Consider the following 20339-nt stretch of genomic DNA (forward strand, 5'->3'; position numbering starts at 1 on the left):
AACGGATATGGAAGATGTCAGCCGTGATTAAAGCTGATAAACAGATGTTATGTAATAACTTTTATTGTTTTATTTCACAGGCAGTTTTCTGTCTCCACAACAAAGTGATTATCAGGAGTATTTGACACGGTTTGGAAGCTATATACACACGTATATATATATATATATATATATATATATATATATATATATATATATATATATATATATATATACACATACATATACACACGTATATATATATATACACACGTATATATATATATATATACACATACATATACACACGTATATATATATATACACACGTATATATATACATATACACACGTATATATATATACACACGTATATATATATATATATATATATATACACATACATATACACACGTATATATATATATACACACGTATATATATATATATACACATACATATACACACGTATATATATATATACACACGTATATATATACATATACACACGTATATATATATACACACACGTATATATATATACATATACACACGTATAAATATATATATATACACACACGTATATATATATACACGTATATATATATACACACACGTATATATATACACACGTATATATATACATATACACACGTATATATATACACACGTATATATATACACGTATATATATGTATATATATACATATACACACGTATATATATACACGTATATATATATACATATATATATACACACGTATATATATACACATATATATATATATATACATACACACACGTGTATATATATACATGTATATACACATATATATACACATGTATATATATAATTGTGTGTGTATATATATACACACATGTATGTATATATATACACACATGTATATATATACATGTATATATATATACATGTATATATACATGTGTGTATATATATATACATATATATACATGTGTATATATATATATATACACGTGTATATATACACGTGTATATATGTGTATATACATGTATATATGTATATACATGTATATATTTATATATGTATATACATATATACACGTGTATATACACATGTATGTATATACATGTATGTATACATGTGTATGTATATATATATATATATATATATATATATATATACGTGTGTGTGTGTGTGTGTGTGCGTGCGTGTAGATTTGGATGTATATACATGTGTATATATATCCAAACATGCATCATTGTGTAGGGAGACAGCGGGAGGCAAGAGAGAGACTAATTAGGTTGATTGGACACCTGGTGGACGTGAGAGGACAGGTGAGGAGCTAAGGGAGGACAATCAGGTTCAGTCTGGTGGGCTGAGTGAACATTTGTTGTGTCTGGTGGCAGCAACCCCTTTGGGCTGGGAGGGTGTGGTCGCAGCTGTTTAGGGCTGCTGGCATGAAGACAGCAAAGCAGGGGAGCTGTGCGTGGGTGAGGAGGGGGCTGGCTGCCTCCTGGAGACGGCCCGTGGGCCAGTTGAGTGCACACCTCCATTTTTTAATGTCTTTGTTTCATTATTATAGTTTTAAGCGTCATTGATGTATCTGTGAACTCATATTTTAAACTGCGCGGGGAGGGACGCGTTTGTCAGCTGGGGGTTATGAAAGCCTGGGGAGTGAACCAAGTCAAGTTTGCAGTGGTGTGTGTGTCTACCCAGCCTGCAGTGGTGTGTGTGTCTACCCAGCCTGCAGTGGTGTGTGTGTCTACCCAGCCTGCAGTGGTGTGTGTGTCTACTCAGCCTGCAGTGGTGTGTGTGTCTACCCAGCCTGCAGTGGTGTGTGTGTCTACCCAGCCTGCAGTGGTGCGTGTGTCTACCCAGCCTGCAGTGGTGCGTGTGTCTACCCAGCCTGCAGTGGTGTGTGTGTGTCTACCCAGCCTGCAGTGGTGTGTGTGTCTACCCAGCCTGCAGTGGTGTGTGTGTCTACCCAGCCTGCAGTGGTGTGTGTGTCTACTCAGCCTGCAGTGGTGTTTGTGATTACCCAGCCTGCAGTGGTGTGTGTGTCTACTCAGCCTGCAGTGGTGTGTGTGTCTACCCAGCCTGCAGTGGTGTGTGTGTCTACTCAGCCTGCAGTGGTGTGTGTGTCTACCCAGCCTGCAGTGGTGTGTGTGTGTCTACCCAGCCTGCAGTGGTGTGTGTGTGTCTACCCAGCCTGCAGTGGTGTGTGTGTCTACCCAGCCTGCAGTGGTGTGTGTGTGTGTGTGTATATACCCGGGGCCTGCAGTGGTGTGTGTGTGTCTACCCAGCCTGCAGTGGTGTGTGTGTCTACCCAGCCTGCAGTGGTGTGTGTGTCTACCCAGCCTGCAGTGGTGTGTGTGTCTACTCAGCCTGCAGTGGTGTGTGTGTCTACCCAGCCTGCAGTGGTGTGTGTGTGTGTGTATATACCCGGGGCCTGCAGTGGTGTGTGTGTGTGTGTGTGTGTGTGTGTGTGTGTGTGTGTGTGTGTGTGTATACCTGGGGCCTGCAGTGGTGTGTGTGTGTGTGTGTGTGTGTGTGTGTGTGTGTGTGTGTGTGTGTATACCCGGGGCCTGCAGGCGTGTGTGTGTGTGTGTATATACCTGGGGCCTGCAGTGGTGTGTGTGTGTGTGTGTGTATATACCCGGGGCCTGCAGGCGTGTGTGTGTTAAACTAAGCTCGTTGTGTATCCAAGTGTCTGCCTCTGGGGGTGAAGCTCTGTATTTTGTGACTCCTCTCCTCGCCATTTACCCGCCGTCTGTCTCTGAACTGCCCGGTCCCTGTGCCCTAACTTATGATCATTTTAAATGTAATAAATGAAGTGTGTTTTTCTATAATAGAATTCTGTGTGTCAGTGGTCCAGTTCTAACCCTCTGACAACTGATAAATCCGAAGGATTGTTACAACTGTGAAGGAGCCAAGTCCTGTCAGGCACTCTGGGAATCATGCTTTAGCACGCAAAATATAAAAATTCTGTATCGTGGGAAAAAACACTTAAACACAACAACAAATGGAGGCTACAAACTTGGCGTCAGTGATGAACTTGGCACGTCGAGGGTTCAGGACACTTTGATGGCCTCACGACAGCCGCATGGCGGTGTTTTACGCTTATGTTACACATTTTTTGTTAACGGGAACGATGGTCTCCATTGGCCTCAGGGGTTTGGGAGATGGCGACCAGGCCTTTTCCTCTGAGGCAGAAGTTTGCAGTCTAAAAATCTCCCCTGGACCTCCCATCAGCAGGACGCTGAGCAGACGATGGCTGCGTTTTCATTTCGGGCCGAACTAAAGTTTTAATATCACAAGAAAACTCATTTATAGTCCACAGTTTCCTGGAAAAAGGAAAATCCAGATTTTCTGTTAAATTTTTGCTTATTCTTCTTTTTACTGTGACATTTCACGTATTTCTGCAATTTTTTGGTTATTCTGCTGTAAAAATGAAATGGAAGGAAACTTAAGGCAGTTGAAAAGTTACAATAACATTTTATTCGTTTTCTGCTTGAGTGTCAGGTGGGTGACGCTGGATCAGGTTTGTTGTTTGTCAGCGTGGAACCAGATTGGTGAGGAAAACTGGTCTTATCAGTGATGAGGACCTGTAATCTCTGTGACCTTTGAAAGCAGAGACGCTCACAGCGTTGCTCCTCCGCTCCGTTTATCAGGTAGGACACAGCAGAAGGAGGTGACACACACAGACACACACTCTCGCTGCTGGATTGGCTGTCAGAGCACCGACGGTGAGTCTGAGGAACGTTGGACGTTCTCCTCTGCTTCACGTTCCTGGAACATGTTACTGAGAGGCCGCTGTCCTACGCAGCTCTGAGCTCTGCTTTAACAGCACTGTGGGCCATTTTCGTGTCCACGTTGTGCCACTAATGACTTGTACTTCACTGCAGGTCAGAGGGGAATGCTGTGTCGACAGTTAATGATTTACAAGTTTAGATATCGCCTGAATAAATTAGCGGACTTGAGATGAAGTAGCTTTAAAAACGAGTTAAATGGATATGAAGAATTGCAAACGAGCAAAGTAACTAGATATAAAGCAGCTAAAACTAGTTAACTATAAAGTAGCCTAGCTAGTTAACTGATATGAAGGAGTGTAAAATAAGCTAGTTGGAGATAAAGTAGTTTAAACTAACTTACTTGATATAAAGTAGCTCAAACTAGCTGAATGGAGATAGAGGGTTCAGATGAACTGACTGGACACAAAGAAGCTTAAACCAGGAGGGTGGATGAGACGTAGCTGCTTGGAGACGGAGCAGCTCAGACTGAGAGCACCGAGTGAAAGAACCCCTGACCGCCTGTTGCTGTGTTTCCATCATGTGCCAGCAGCCAAGATGGCCAACAGGAAGTCCCCGTGTTGTGGTCTTTCTTCTTTAGAGGTGACGCTGACCGTCCTCTTCATCCTCATGTCGGCCGTGAGCCTGACGCTGATCACACTGATGGCTGCTGGTGATACCGACACTGGTGAGGACACATCGACACGCTCAGTATCCCCAGGATCCGTGTTCATGTAGGTGCAGGGATGCGTGTAGGGAACTAACTTACCTTCCTACCTTTGAAGCTTTCAGCCTTTCCTTTGACCCGCTGGCTGAACGGCTGAGGGACACCAACCAGTCTCTGGCACAATCTGGCAAAAAGGTGGATTAGACTGCTAAAAGAAAAAAGAGGGAAAGATCAGCTGAGCAGCTCCCATTCTTCCAGCTGTTTATTTGTTTGTCTTGTTTGTATTCATATGGTGTTCTCTGTACCGCGTCTCTGCTACTGTCCCATGTCTTCAAAACGTTTCCTTTGGCTGAACCACTGGTTGCTGGTTGGATGGACGACTGGGAAACATGGCTACGCGTGAACCGGCTCTCGGGGATGGATCAAGTTGCCTGAGCTTGTGACGCTGACTTACACGTCTCTGTTGTCCTGTCAGGCCTGGACCCTCCTCAGCAGCCGTATCTGATCGGCGTGGGCCGGGCTGACTGCACTGGGCCGCCAGCTGACATCCCGCTGGTCAGTAACACTGATGTTGCCTTCAGGGTCTCCTGACACAGTTGGAACACAAAAACTTCCACATCTCACACATGTATTACCTCAGAATTGTGAATCTGGAGAGTATAGAGATTATAGATGCTTAAATGAGTCAGCAACTCCATCCATCAGACCATGACTCATCACATGACAGGCAGCCATGTTTGCCCCAGTCAGACTGATCGTTTTCACGGCTGCGTGTGTTTGAGTGTCCGAGGTATGAAGATGCATCCCAGTGTCCAGCTCCGCTGTACTCGTCATCTTCCTGTCAGTCTCCTTCCTGCTGCTGGAAACACACGGCTCCTGCTGGATGTTCTTTTAGAACACTGGTTCTGTCTGGTTCTATCACAGCCAATCAGACACCCAGGAAGCAACTGCCCTCTCTTCCATCAGCCATCTTCCTGCCAGCCGGTGTGGTGGATGATGGGATATATTGTAGTTGCTGGTCAGTGACCATCAGCTGAACATGGCTGTGGGACAGTTTGGGTCAAATAGAGTGAGTAACTAGTTAGCTACAACATGGTGGAGAGAGGTGATGTGTGTGTGTGTGTGTGTGTGTGTGTGTGTGTGTGTGTGTGTGTGTAGATGGGCTATGCCAACCCTCAGCAGACAGCGGCAGGAATACACACCCGCCTGTTCAGCCGAGCTTTCATCATTGATGACGGGAGACGGAGAGTGGTGTTTGTCACTGTAGATGTAGGAATGATCTCCCAGAGGCTCCGCCTGGAGGTACCCCCACCCAGACACACACACACACACACGCACACACACACACGTGTGCGCAGTTGCAGGGATGTCATATGGGGATTTCTAGGTAATTAAATAAAACTGTTAGTTACCTACAAACTAAAAGTTCACACAGTCATCAGGTACAGATACTCAAATAGTACTGAAGTACCAAAATATTTGATCACCAATACAGACCCAATAAAAATATTGATCATCTAGCCTTTTTTCAACATTCAAATTGTTGCTCCTGTTGCTTTGCTTCGTTGTGGTGGTGACACTCGTGGTTGTGAGTAAAGGCCAGAGAGACGCTGCCCTGCAGAAGCAGGCTCACTTCTTAGCAGGAAGCACTGGACTGTGACGCGCTAGAAACAATCCTCAGCAAGAAGAAGGCCCAGTGCTGGAGGCATAGCAGACCTGAAACCCACGGATGACGGGCCAAGTCCCTGAAGGCCTCGTGTGCTACGGAGGCAACAGACGACAGCCCACACCTGATTCAGTCTTTACCTTCTGCATGAAACCTCAGAGAAGAGAAGATTTCTTCTTGACAATGAGTTCATTCCAACCTCCTTTTGACTGTAATGTTTTAGTTGTGTTCAGTCAGGGGCTGGCAGGCTGGAGCGATTTCATTCGTTAGATCAGTTAATTAATTTTGAGTTTTGTTTTGCTAACACGGGGGTGGAGGTCTCAGCTCCAGCACTCAGGACAGAAAGCATCAGGTGTGTGTCTCATCAGGTGAAGCACCAGGAGAGCAAAGCGTTGTTTACCAGAGCAGCGCGTCAGCAGCGCGTCAGCATGGAGGCTTAGGGTTCGTGTTTCTGCCCGAGTCAGGGAAATAAATGGGCTTCAGATGGGGAAGCTGCCTGGGCAACAGACGTCTTCATCTCCTGAGGAGGACTAAACTTGCGGCGCGTCACTACTCCTCCTTTTTAGGAAGAATCTCTTTGCCAAAGTGCCTCTCCAGTCAGGAATGTTTGATAGTAATGACCGTCCTGCTAGGATATCTGTGTGCGCGTGTGTGTGCGTGTGTGTGCGTGTGCACGTGCAGGTTCTGGAGGCCTTGCAGGTCAAATATGGGGATCAGTATCGTCAGGACAATGTGGTTCTGAGTGGGACGCACACACACGCAGGTCCGGCTGGATATTTCCAGTACACACTCTTCATGATCAGCAGCAAAGGTTACATCAGGTCGGCGATTCAGCCGCTGGTCGACGGCATCGTCAGGGTACGTCGGTTGACTCGTCACTCACAGACACAGTCCATCGAGTCACGAGTCCCTCTGCCTGACTCTGACTGGGTTTCCAGAGTATAGAAAAAGCCCACTGCAACATGAGGCTCGGCCGCATCTTCAGGAACCGTGGAGAACTGGAGGACAGCAGCCGGAATAGAAGTCCTCACTCGTACCTGAACAACCCTGAGGACGAGAGACACAGGTAGCAGGTGTTCTCTGCCTCATCTAGGATGGTGGTGAGCGGGTGCCTTGAACACAAGGAGGCTGCTGCTCAGCTCTCGTTCGTTCGTTTTCAGGTACAAACACAACACTGACAACCAGGTGGTGGTGCTGAAGTTCACTGACTTGAACGGACAGGACATCGGAATGCTGAGGTAAAGACAACACACACAACAACTACAGCAACACACCTGTGTGTAACTCAGTGTCATGTCTGTGAGACAGCTGGTTCGCCGTCCACGCCGTCAGCATGAACTACACCAACCGCATGGTGAGCAGTGACAATGTAGGCTACGCCTCCTACCTGCTGGAGCAGTGCAAGAACACCGGAGCTCCACCCAGCCAGGTGATGCCATGTCTTCATCAACTAGACAACACAATGTTGAGAAAACATGCAGGTAGGTGGGTGGGGTTTGTTTACCTGCATGTGTGTATGTGTGTGTCAGGGAACTTTTGTTGCTGGATTCTCCTCCAGTAACCTTGGTGACGTGAGTCCAAATACCAGAGGACCTCGCTGTGTGAACACAGGCCTCGCCTGCGACTACCTGAACAGCTCATGTCCTGATGGAGGGGTGAACACGCACACGCACGCACGCACACACGCACGCACGCACAGGCAAATCCTCTTACTTGTCCTTGAAACCTAAACATGTTGTGATGTCACATCCTCCAACTGGAGGAGTTATGACATCACAGTTCCCCTAGTGATGTGTTCATGTCTACACCAGCCGCTCCTCTGACATCGTCCAGACAGTTGAGTTGATGCCGGCTGTGGTGACGGCCATCATGTTATTTTCATCAAGTAACATTACAGCATTGGCGCATCTGTGCTGTCGTCAAGGCGCTGGCTGCTCCAACGTCCTCGGTGCCGTCCAGCGCGGTCAGCAGTAAAGAGGAAGTGTGTTTCTTTCAGACCAAGATGTGCCAGGCGTTTGGACCTGGTGAGGACATGTTTGACAGCACCAGGATCATCGCACACAACATGTACAGGAAGGCCAAGGTACTGTCTGGTTGACAAGACCCCCACTAGAATGACGACATCTCTGATTTACATGAACGACAGCCCGACTGCTCTGAGCTCTGCTGTGGGGCTCCAGTCTGCTCCCGGCCTGCTTTATGAGGACAACCACCTCGTGGGGACGCAACCCTCATGTGGAGAGAGACGAATGTTTGTCTGTCACCACCGTGTCATCAGTGATGTGTATTTGAGCGAATTAATGAAAAGGCTTCGATCTGTATCGCTGCACCCTGCAGGAGCTGTACGCCACTGCAGCGGAGGAAGTGACCGGTGCCCTTCACTCCGCCCATCAGTGGGTCAACATGACGGATGTCAGCGTACAGCTCAATGACACACACATGGTCAGCAGCAAGCGCACACACACACCAAGTAATTGCTGTTTTTCTGCATTATTGATCAGAACTGAAACACTGTAAACCGCCATCACGCTAATTTACATCAGTGCTGTACTTTGAACAGCGAGTGACATCACACTGCCGCTAGCTGGTGGCAACATATTCTCACTTCAGTCCTCCAGCGTCAGGGAAAAGTAGCCAGCTAGTTTTTCTGTGATCATGCTGTTCGCAGGTGTGTGACCACGCCTCCTCATCCTTAGTCCTGCCTCTCTGAGTCACCAGGATCTTTTGCTCTGAACTTCCTGGTTTGCTTCATCCATCAGTTTTTTTCTGAATCTGAACATCTTGTCTTCCTCTGCTGTCACTAAAATGGATGGATCTTCTTCCTGGTGTTTTCATGTTGAATAAACATGTTGAGAGATGCAGAGAAGGAGAGAGAGGGACAGAGATAAAGGGGGGGAGAAAAGAGGAGAGACCGATGGACAGAACGATGGTGTGTCACTATACCAGCTGAAAGTGTGATTGAAGAAAACTAACATTTTTGTTTCTGGTGTTGTGATGAAAGCATGTATTTTCAATAGTGTGTGTGTGTGTGTGTGTGTGTGTGTGTGTGTGTGTGTGTGTGTGTGTGTGTGTGTCAGGTGCAGACATGTAAACCTGCTCTGGGTCACAGTTTTGCAGCAGGAACAACAGATGGAGGAGGAGACCTGAACTTTACTCAGGGTGACTTAACTTTCATCAGGTTAAAGAACTAAAAATAAATCCACCTGTGCTCAGGTAGGTCTGTTGCTTAGTAACGTGAGGTGTGGGTTAGTTCCTGCGTTTCCCCCGTGTTGGTTGGGCATTGGCTGGAATGAATGCACATATCCAAGTCCCTGAGCTAGCACCTCCACATATGATGGAGAAAGCATGTCGTCCAGAGGGGGCGGAGCTACAAACAGGACAGCTTGGTAGGTAAATGGTGACATCTGAGTAGAATGAGGGACATGACGACAACAGCTGAAGATGTTCTGAAATCAACCTGCCCTACAAGGAGTGCATTTCTCACGCGTCAACTGAGAATTTTACCTGAGCAACTTCAGGTTCTGACACAGTAGAAGCACAAGTGCCATGCCGCCAAGACACGCCCCTGGGTACATTTGCCTGCTTTCCTATGCGCCTCCAGATCATTCATTAGAACTGTTCTGTGTCTGCAGGAGCAGTGGAGGGCGACCCATTCTGGGACGGCATCAGAGACACACTCCTGGGCAAACCGTCCAATCAGACGCAGGAGTGTCATCGGCCCAAACCAATCCTGTTCAACACAGGGGAGGTAGGCAGAACTACCAATGGGCAAACGTGTTGACGGGGGGGCAGGCAGGCTACCAAACAATATAAAGAAGAGCTGCAGTTCAAAGCTTTGTTGTTGAGCTTCTGTCTCAGTGCACCTTTGCAGAGGTGAATTTGTGGGCGTTCTTGTTAGGTTCTCTCTAGAACTTTTGAAAACGTTCCTTTCAGGATGTTTAAGAGGGGAAAATACTCTGGATACAATTCTTTGTCCCCAGAATGTGACATCAAATTGTGTGTGTGTGTGTGTGTGTGTGTACACACGCAGATGAACTGGCCGTTGCCATGGCATCCACAAATCGTTGACGTCCAGATCATCACAATTGGATCCATTGCTGTTGTTGCCGTTCCTGGAGAGATGACGTAATGATCTATAGAAAGTACTACGTTGATGCTACCAGTGATGTCATACATATAGTGTGTGTGTGTGTGTGTGTGTGTGTGTGTGTGTGTGTGTGTGTGTGTGTGAGACAGCACCATGTCCGGCAGAAGGTTGAGAGAAGCAGTGAAACAGGTGAGTCGCATGTTAAATGCCCACACGCCCTCTCTGTCTCTCACACACACTGCTTGTGGTGTGTGTGTGTGTGTGTGTGTGTGTGTGTGTGTGTGTGTGTGTGTGTGTGTGTGTGTGTGTGTGTGTGTTTGTTTCAGGAACTCCAGGCGGGAGGTGCTTTCAGGGACTTGGAGGTGGTCATTGCAGGCCTGAGTAACGTGTACACACACTACATCACCACGTACGAGGAGTACCAGGTAGGTAACTACAACTCCCATTTTGCATTTCAGCAGGAGGCGTCCCATAGCAACAGCAGCTGAGGCTTGTGGGTACTGTAGTATTCAAACGTGTCCTCCTAGCTGTCAGACTCAGGGTGGCTGATGCAGCTTGTCCACTTCATAAATAGGGTCCACCAGCTCATCTCTGACTTGTGGTGTTACTCCGTGGCAGGTTCAGCGCTACGAAGGCGCCTCCACCATCTATGGTCCACACACACTCAGTGCGTACCTGCACAGGTACCGTGGCCTGGCCAGAGCCATCGCACAGGTGGGACAATGCCTTTTCCACTGTAACAGATCGTGTTGTTGTACACAATACATCAAGTTTCTGCCTTTGTATTTTCAGGACAAAGTATCTGAGCTGCCGCTCGGCCCCCCGCCTCCATTCTTTCAGGAGAACCTCTTCAACCTTCTACCTGCGGCGCCTGTTGACAGGAAGCCATATAGCAGCAGCTTTGGAGATGTCCTGCAGCAGGTTTACCCCGTTTACAAACAGGTGAGACCCGGACTCTCGCACTCTGTCCTGCTGCCAGCATCTGTCCAGCAGGATGTGCCCAATGGTGTCCCACAGGGCTGGGCACTCAGTCCACTTCTTTTCACTTTGAAATTCTTTGTTTGCTGATACACTGTTTTGTTTTTTGTTTTTTAATTTTTAATCTTATATTTTTATTGATTCATTCTCTTTTGTAATGTTCCTCTCACGACAAATCGAATCCTTCACTTACATCAGTCGAAGAAGAAATACATGTAATCAACAACTTATGTTACTGATATGAATTCATGTTTTTTACAAATGTATAACATGCTCGTTATGCATTATTGGACTATTGTTTGTTTTACTGTGGGTTTTTAGTGCAAATTCATGAAATAAAGCAATTTCATGGTTTTCAGGGTGAAGTCGTCTCAGTCACGTTTGTGGCAGGAAACCCGAGACATTCAGGAGACATCGTAAGACGGTTGTCTTTGTCTTCGTTCTCCAGCTTTGCTCTTGGGCCGATTGGTTTGTTCTTTCAGTTCACCCCCCTTGATTTTGTGTCTTTTTTTCCAAATTCTTCTTGTCTTTCCAGAGAGACAAAACGTTTGTTGCTGTGGAGATGTATGACAACAGTACTAACACCTGGGAGGTTGTTCACACTGATGCATCATGGGAAACCAGGTGGAAAGAATGAAAGATTTGGCAGAATCATTAAAAATGTCCTCCAGTCCACTGAGACAATCAGCCCTTCGCCAGTGACGATGGTTGGCATTGGCGTGTAACGCTCACCGTGGTTTAAGGATGCATGTCTGTTTTCAGTTGTTTGTTGTTAGCTAAGATCCTCCAAGTCTCTTCATGTTCACATTCATACGGCATAAAATTCAAACTTTTGTAACCGATGTTTAGTTGCTTTTAAGTCAGAGGAATTTTAAGGTCAGTTAGATTTTTCATCTCCAATGTGTTTCTGACATGAAATGATTGAAACTGAACTGGAGATGGTCACATGACCGCTACACTGGGTTTTAGGTTCATGAATACAATTTAAAACCACCAAATATCAATGTCCACCGTCATCTGACACTGGCTTTAGACCACGTCCTTCATTCAAGCAAATATCAGTGGCGGCCAGCATGGTGTCCGACACGGTGACCGCGGGCTTCAGTGGTTAACAGCGAAGCGAATGTCACGTGGTCCTTGCTGATACTTATCCTCGACAGATACTGGCAACATATTTTAATCGTCTTAACACTGTAGTGAGGAACTTTTGTCTTCATCTTCTGGCAGTGACGGTTACCGCAAACAACCTTGACATCTGCTTCCATCACAGGCCCCGCCCTCACGTACACTGTCATTACTGTTGTGGCTGTAAATCGGAGCAGAAATGACTCGTTTCACCATCAGATTTGATCTATTTGACTTGATCATATCTGGAAAGTCTAGAAGACATGCAGTCAATTGTTGATCCACATTCAGTCAACAGAGGCTGAAACTGGGCTGGCGTGACGCTGGTGAGCATGCTCAGTAAAGGTCCTCCTGGCAGCATGAGAATCTCACCACAGACACGAGCTCCGACTACTTCACCTTCCTTTAGATCGAATTGTGATGCTCTGGGACGTTGATGTAACCGTTAGCGTCCTGCTGCAGGTTTCACTGGCTGAAGGGTTCTAACCGGCAGAGTAACGCCACAGTTGAGTGGCACATGTCGCCGCAGACGCCGACCGGCTCCTACAGGATCAAACACTTTGGACATTACAAACGGATGGAGGGCCTGCGACCCATCATCGCACCGTACGAGGGCGTGTCCGATGTCTTCAGAGTAGCTGCCAGCTTTTACCCCCAGTGACATCACATGCCCGCATAATTCAGGTACACAAAGAGCTTCACCTTCCCAGAACTTTGACTCCCCTGTTGGCACGAGTTGAAACTCTTCGTTCTTGCAGGTTTGGACGTGTTGGAAATCCTCTTCATCCTCCTCATCATTTTGACATCCGACGTAAAACCTTTAATGGAAACGCAACATCTTTGACTTCAAATATCCTACGACTGCTTCGACTGCGACTGCTGCTTTTCACCATCTATTCTCACCATACATACACGTGTGTGTGTGTGTGTGTGTATGTGTATATATATATACATGTATATATATATATATATATATATATATATATATATATATATATATAATTACATGTGTTTGTGTGTAAAAGGAAGAACAATCAATGACATTGGTGAGTCCAGACCAGGCAGAACCCGCTATCTGTCCAGAACACGTTGGTCTCTAGTTCCTGTCGGATTCCTGTGTCACTGATGATGTCACTGATGATGTCACTGATGATGTCACTGATGTTGCATTGGAATAATAAATAAATCCCTATGAGATGTAGGGGGCAATAGAAAGGGTCATGCCCTGTATTTCCTGTCAGGTACTCATATCTGTAACTGATCTGGAGTCCAAGTCACATGACTTGGAGCTAGTGAAATAAAACGCTGACTTTCTCAGGATATGATTGATGTCTCAATCACTGATTTGTGAATGGCTCCTCAGGATCTGCTGACTCAGCCCTATTCCTCCAAGATGCTAACAGAATTAACAATCAGTTTCATATCAAAAATATTTGTATTCATATAAATTCATTCATTGACACAACATGACATATTAGATGGAAACAAACATTGAGAGTCATGTGACTGACACGAACACCTTCCACTACCATTAGCGTCACGCTAACAGCATCACACTCAAAGTTAGTGAGCAGCTGATCAAGCTAACAAGCTCAATGCTAAGTGTGTGGATGGAAATGAAAGGTATTTGAGGGCTAGAAAGTCACATGAGTGTCATTGTTGATGCAACACTGAGCATCAAACGAACTGTTAGCAGTGAGCTAACGAGACCATAGTTTCAGGAACCACGTGATGTAGGTGTCCTTGGGAAATTGAGTGGCGTTGACGTCGCTCGGTTTCATGTTTCCACCTCTGACAAAACAAAACCAAATAACTCCTTTCCATGCATATGGCAGCTGTAACGTCACAGATGTGAATGGAGGGTTTGGCGTGGCTGATCAGACTTCTTGCTTACTGAGGAGGACTTCCAGTAGGCGGAGCTTGGCCTTCAGCTGCTTGTAGTCCTGGTACTCCTCCTCCATTAGACTGCGATCTTCTTTTTGGCAAATTCTGTTGGTAAACACCACCACATCAGAGCAGAGAACCAGCAAGTCAGGCTGCGCTCAGACGGATTCAGGAAGCCGGATCGTTTAACTGGGCGCTATGGTGGCTCGCCGCGAACAGAGACGCAATGAAAACGACAGTGAGATTTGATTTATCACGATTGTTACATTTTTACATGGCAACATCACCCAGCAACACATTGTCTTCTCCTGTGTGGGACTGGTTTAGTTTTCGTGAAGCGACGTGAACGCGGCAGGAGAAGACAAACGTTGTGGAGCAGCAGACATGATGACGTCACAAACAACCAAGTCGCTGTGACACATTACAACAGTTCATCACCTTCCAGTTTGGCGATAAAACTCATCCTCGAATTCTCGCAGAGTTTTATGTCTCTTCCTCTTCTCGGCTCTCGCCTCCCGCAGGCACTCCAACAGCTGCAACCTGATTGGTTGGAGGAACACAGTCACAGATCTTAAACGCACCCTTCGTCTCTTGACAGGGTCCCTGGGGTCCCTGGAGCCCTGAGAACCAAGAACCGTCAATAGCGTCTCCAACTCACCGGGAGGCTTCGTGCAGGTTGGCCGTGGTCAGAGTAGGTTGTTGTCGGATGCTCTTCACCTCCTCCAGCGGAGACACGAAGGTCGGATCACTCTCACGATCGCTGTCTTCCCTGCCTGTGGTGGTATGAGTCGGTCTGCAAGGAGGTGGCACGAGCTGCTCGCCAGCAATTGTTGAATCTTCATCAGAACCATCCTCCTCCTCCTGAGACACAGGAAGAGTCATTACACAGTTGTCCTGAGGGTGGTGCCAGAGGAACAGAGGAAGACTGTATTCAGTCCCTTTAGCAACGTTTCAGCAGCTGAATGCCACTGTTGGCATGCTAGCAATGTTAACGATGTGTTTCTTACAATGGTGGTGATGGTGGGGCTCACACACAGCAAACGCTTGATCATCTGGTAGCGGTCGTACAGCGGCTTCACCAGGTTCTTCTCCTGCTTGGTTCCCTGACGCACAAAGTAGATAAATGTTAGCATCGCTGTTAGCATCGAGCAACAAAGCTCACTTCAAACACTCTTTAAATAGATGAAATACCAATAGAATATCAATAAACAGAATGAAAATATTGTTCACTTGGTTCAATATGAGTCATTATCAAAGGCTTTTAACCTTGAAAGTTTTCCATGCATAAAAATGCAGTCAATAGGAGTTACATTGTTTGTGTGTTTAGTGTCTGTTAATGAAAAACTATCTCAAATTAAAAACATGTTCCACTGGAACTTCATCAGTCATCAGAGGGACGATGGTTGGTTTCACAACATCACGTAGAACATTGCGATCATAACCACAATGAGAGCTGATGTCAGCCGCCTCATTATTCGCTACGCAATTGTGACATCATCAACTGACCGGGCGGCCATGAAGGCTCTCGAAGTACAAGAGACATTTCTGCAGTGTGATTTTCTCCAACACCATCTGAGCCTGCGTCATCTCCTGCACGCGTACCCATACCCGTACACACACACACACACACACACACACACACACACACACACACACACACACACACACACACACACACGTTTACTCTGGATCTCGTGGTTTATGAAGACATTTTGTGTGTCTAGGAGTAATCTAGATGAGTTTAGGTGCCATGTGATAGAAAATAATGTATCTTGTGGTTTTTTATTTGGTTTTGCTTCCTGTGTTCACTTATTCTGTTTTCTGAAGAGGGAAAAGATCTCACATCTGCGTGTCTAACTAGCTTGAACGCTAACGATGACTTGTTTCTGGCTACCTTCACGTTGTCAGGGAGACCGAGCTGGAGTCTCTTCTCTCGTAGACGTCTGAACAGAGACTCCATCGTGTCCTCCACTGACAGTTTGTGCTCCGCTGCCACCTGCTGACTGGACATGTGCCTGCAGGAGACAAGAGGAGACACACCTCAGCTCTTAGACTCTGGGGAAATCCCGCTCTATTGACTGATGCCCCGCCCACCACTTCACATTACCGAAAACTTAAGGTAAGAGCAGAGAGTGAGTGATGACATCATCAGGATTTACCCATCAGAACAACACTATCTATGTTCTACCTGTTACAAAAGATAGAACGTATAGAACATCTGTCTGAAGCGTCTGTGTTTGTAACATTTCTGTTCTCTACTGAACTTGACCTCCGCCTCTGTAACTGAGAGGAAGTCACATGACCTCCGTGGTTACAGTTTGGGTTCGAATGAGGATTATTTTCAGACCTGTTCACAAAAATAGCAGCACAAAGAAGACGAATGTCAGGATGTGAGGAAGGTGTCCATCTTCCCTGCGGAGGGTTGGACTCACTTGAATCATGAATGATCCAGACTCTAAATTATAACGACTTTCTTCTGAACTTGATTGTTTTTTGCTGTTTATTTTCTTCTTAATCATTGATTTTTTTTAACTCTCTATGAATCTCTATGAAAGTGTGGTTGTGTGTTTTGGTTCTAAGTTCTTGCAAAACTTGGTAATTTCTTCTTGTTATGGGATCTTCAGACAAAGCAACTCTATTAAAACACCCCTCAGACCCCCTGAGGGTCCTTGGACCAGCTTTGAGACCCCTGCTCTAAACGAACCGGACCTCCTGGTTTCTACCTGCAGAAGTCGCTCGTCCTCTGACCATCTGACTCGTTTGACTCGAATACAGACTGACGGAGGCGCAGCTCTGCAGAGGAAACACAGACACACGCGCGCACACACACACACACACACACACACACACGCATCTATCATATCTGTCTTTGTCCTCCATGTTTTCCAGGGAGTGTGGATGTTTGTACCTTTCAGGTGCTTGCGTGCCCTCGCCAGCTCACTCATCACGCCAACCATCTCTGGGTTGGAGTGTTTGTCGTTATGCGACGGCTGACTCAAAAACAAACACATAAACAAACACAACCTTTCTCTTCAACAATAGCAAGAACAATTTCAGACAAATTCAAATTACACATTCCCTTTAATTCCACTTTGTCAGGTTTTTAATTTAACGAACTCTAACTTATTGGATATTGCGCTTGGAATAAAAATCAATACTTTTTAATTTATAGGACTGAAATTACACACCCCTTTTAAATAAAGCCTAATTTTTACTTCGTAAGATCTCATTTTTTAACATTTTAATTTTTAAAGATGATTTGCATCTTCAGCCAATTTCTGTTATTTCCTGTGAACTGTCAACATTTTATTTTGAAAGGAATCTCTTTCCTTCTGTGATGTTGTTGAGCCGCCTTTGTGACATCTATAGCTGAATGAGACATGAGGACATCATCACCTTGATTTGTTGACACTGCAGTTTGTTTACATCAGAAACCAAACAAACAAATAAACAAACATCCTTCTACCTTGTAGTTCATCTCCTGCTCAAACTGGTCCTCAAACCTGCGGACTTTCTTCTTCAGCATCTGAATCTGCCTGCTGAGGATGGAGATGGAGGAGGGGCATCTGTCTTCAGAGGCGTCTGTTCTGTCCCGCCCCCGAGACCTGATGGACAGACAGACATGTATCAGAGCGCCTCTGGTTTCCCTCAGCTGCAAGTTTATTGGGGACTATTTTCAGAGGCGGATGGATCAGAATGAGCTTCACGACATCCACGCGAGTGCTTCAGAGAGAAGATTCAGCGAGTCAAACATGGATGGATTATTGAGTAGAACATTCTACTTCCTGATATGGATCACAAGATGTCACGAGATGTTGGCGTTCATGAGATGAACCCTGAGGGTCCCCAGGGCCCACGTTGAGAACCTCTGGATTAAATAATCTGTAATTATAATTATAATTTGTGACCAACAAAAAAAAGAAGAAGAAAGAAACTCAATGTTGCCATGACAACAAGGGACTCTTTTGGCTCTGACTGATAAAGAAGGAGGGCATCAAAAAATGCTGAAACAACAACTTCATGATGGTGATTTGGACAGAGTATGAATTCATGGTGTTCGGTGTGTTGCCATGACAACAAGCTAGCATGTGAAAACATTCAGCTTTTCCAAGAATATGGCAGGTCCCAGGTTAATGTCAGAGTCCCGACCAAATACTTGTAGTCCTGGCAGGGAGGGACAGACAGGTGGACTCACAGGATGTACTGCTGGCTGCAGGGGGGGGACGGGGCAGCCTCCGGGTCCGTGTTGAACCTCAGGCTGAGGCTGGAGCAGCGGGGGGAGGGCAGGGGGCTGGGACCCCCCGCCAGCTGCTGAAGGAGAGCCCCTCCATCCCCTCCTCCTGGAGGGGAGTAGGGGGAGTGGTGAGGACTGGACCGCAGTGCCCCATCGGGGCTCAGGGACTGCTGGGTAGGATGGATGCTGGCTAATGGTGGCGGTCTGGTCAACAGCTCTGAAACAGACAGACAGACGGGTGAGAGGAGACGGACGGGTGCGAGCCGATGGACAGGTGTGAGGAGATGGACGAGTGCGAGCGACGGGTGCGAGTCGATGGACAGGTGTGAGGAGATGGACGGGTGCGAGCCGATGGACAGGTGAGAGGAGATGGACGGGTGCGAGCCGATGGACAGGTGTGAGGAGACGGACGGGTGCGAGCCGATGGACAGGTGTGAGGAGACGGACGGGTGTGAGCCGATGGACAGGTGAGAGGAGATGGACGGGTGCGAGCCGATGGACAGGTGTGAGGAGACGGACGGGTGCGAGCCGATGGACAGGTGTGAGGAGATGGACGAGTGCGAGCGACGGGTGCGAGTCGATGGACAGGTGAGAGGAGATGGACGGGTGCGAGCCGATGGACAGGTGTGAGGAGATGGACGGGTGCGAGCCGATGGACAGGTGAGAGGAGATGGACGGGTGCGAGCCGATGGACAGGTGTGAGGAGACGGACGGGTGTGAGCCGATGGACAGGTGAGAGGAGATGGACGGGTGCGAGCCGATGGACAGGTGAGAGGAGATGGACGGGTGCGAGGAGATGGACAGGTGAGAGGAGACAAACGGGTCTGAGTCGATGGACAGGTGAGAGGAGAAAGATGTTGTGTCCACCTGGCCGGACGTCTCCATCGGTGCGGACGCTGTGACAGAGTGCCAGTGTCTTCTCGTCAGTCCCTTGGAGGCTGACCGTTCTGCTTTGGCTCCTCTGCTCCTTGCCAGCTGGTTCAGGGGGTTCCTCCTCTGGGGATGAGTCCGGTGAGTGTCCCCCCTCCACATCCAGCGCCTGGAGCTTGAGCAGAGAACTCTGCAGGCAGAAGCAGAACATTACCCACGATCCAGAGATTAGCTTGATCCCCGGAGCTTCTAGTTGCAGGAAGAGTCTGTCTGCCAGTAATTAGCCAGGTCCCAGCCTCTGTGTCACTCCATGGGAAGGACAGGCAGCAACAGGACAGGTATAGACTGATGGGGCTTGTGGCTCAGCGAATACTCTGGTGTCACAATACCAAAAGCTTCCTGATCAAGAATTAGTCACGTCCCATCCTGCCAAACAAGCCATGATACGTCTACTCCAGCAGTGTCCAGGAATTAGTCAATTCCCCTCAGAGGAACGTGCTGTTCCCCCAGTCAGGTTTGCAACCGGTGGTCCAGGAATTAGCCAGTTCCAGGCTGCAGGAGAAAGGGCTGTAATGTTCATCCTGGCGTTCTGCACACTCAGTGATGGTGAGGAGGAGGATGCTGCACCTCCCCCTCCCACCCTCTCTCCCTCCTGCTCGTGAGTGGAGGGGCTCAGATGAGAGAGACATTGTGAGGTTTCTCACTCTCTCTTTCTCATCGTGAGGTTTTTCCCGCATGACTGGGGGAGGAGCTTAAGGGCATCAATCTGAGTGTGTGTTTGAATCTCATTGATAAAAAGGAGCAGAGGAAGGGGACTCTCACCTCCTCCACCTCTCTGTCTGCCTGCACCACATCTCCATCTTTCTCAGGGCGTTTGTTGTCCACAAGCCGCGCATATGACCTTTGACCACCAAAATTGTTTCAGGTCATTGAGTCCAAGTGAGCACTTGTGCCACATTATTACAAATTCATCCGAGTGTTCATGAGCTACAGCATAACGAAACTGAGGAGGGATGGACAGAGGAGACGGACGAGTGCAAGCCTTCAAGCCCTCCTATTTGGTGGTGTGAAAACCTGC

At 47.1% G+C, this 20339-nt stretch overlaps 2 protein-coding genes across 9 annotated transcripts; one reads left to right on the plus strand and one right to left on the minus strand.

Moving 5' to 3' along the window:
• The first annotated feature begins 3595 nt into the window (after positions 1-3595).
• Positions 3596-13575, plus strand: asah2 (N-acylsphingosine amidohydrolase 2). Of its 5 annotated transcripts, none has more exons than XM_086195960.1 (22): positions 3596-3633; positions 4304-4438; positions 4893-4972; positions 5576-5719; positions 6765-6941; positions 7022-7149; positions 7244-7321; positions 7392-7512; positions 7613-7738; positions 8080-8166; positions 8421-8525; positions 9161-9242; positions 9716-9831; positions 10114-10208; positions 10320-10359; positions 10497-10595; positions 10789-10884; positions 10963-11112; positions 11508-11564; positions 11684-11772; positions 12736-12957; positions 13032-13575. In XM_086195960.1, exons 2-21 carry the CDS (start codon positions 4309-4311, stop codon positions 12932-12934), a joined length of 2199 nt encoding a protein of 732 aa, XP_086052086.1. In that variant the 5' UTR covers positions 3596-3633; positions 4304-4308; the 3' UTR covers positions 12935-12957; positions 13032-13575. The 5 variants fall into 5 exon arrangements, with proteins under 5 accessions (XP_086052086.1, XP_086052085.1, XP_086052084.1 ...); XM_086195959.1 differs by lacking the exon at positions 3596-3633 and adding an exon at positions 3637-3708 and having other exon boundaries at positions 4301-4438; XM_086195958.1 differs by lacking the exon at positions 3596-3633 and adding an exon at positions 3639-3708.
• A 164-nt stretch (positions 13576-13739) lies between these two features.
• LOC147240142 (protein FAM13C-like) lies at positions 13740-19965 on the minus strand. 4 transcript variants are annotated; one of them, XM_086195199.1, is made up of 11 exons: positions 19259-19965; positions 18353-18608; positions 17624-17762; positions 17066-17147; positions 16881-16950; positions 16052-16172; positions 15664-15747; positions 15165-15260; positions 14816-15018; positions 14596-14697; positions 13740-14262 (listed from the first exon to the last, which is right to left on the minus strand). In XM_086195199.1, the coding sequence occupies exons 1-11, from the start codon at positions 19470-19472 to the stop codon at positions 14151-14153; spliced, it is 1479 nt and encodes a 492-aa protein (XP_086051325.1). In that variant the 5' UTR covers positions 19473-19965; the 3' UTR covers positions 13740-14150. The 4 variants fall into 4 exon arrangements, with proteins under 4 accessions (XP_086051325.1, XP_086051324.1, XP_086051327.1 ...); XM_086195198.1 differs by having other exon boundaries at positions 14816-15051; XM_086195201.1 differs by lacking the exon at positions 15664-15747.
• Positions 19966-20339: the final 374 nt, after the last annotated feature.

The sequence above is a fragment of the Aulostomus chinensis genome, chromosome 23 (assembly GCF_037954235.1).
Source record: "Aulostomus chinensis isolate RoL2024-O1b breed Wild chromosome 23, RoL_Achi_v1.0, whole genome shotgun sequence".
Lineage (NCBI taxonomy): Eukaryota > Metazoa > Chordata > Actinopteri > Syngnathiformes > Aulostomidae > Aulostomus > Aulostomus chinensis.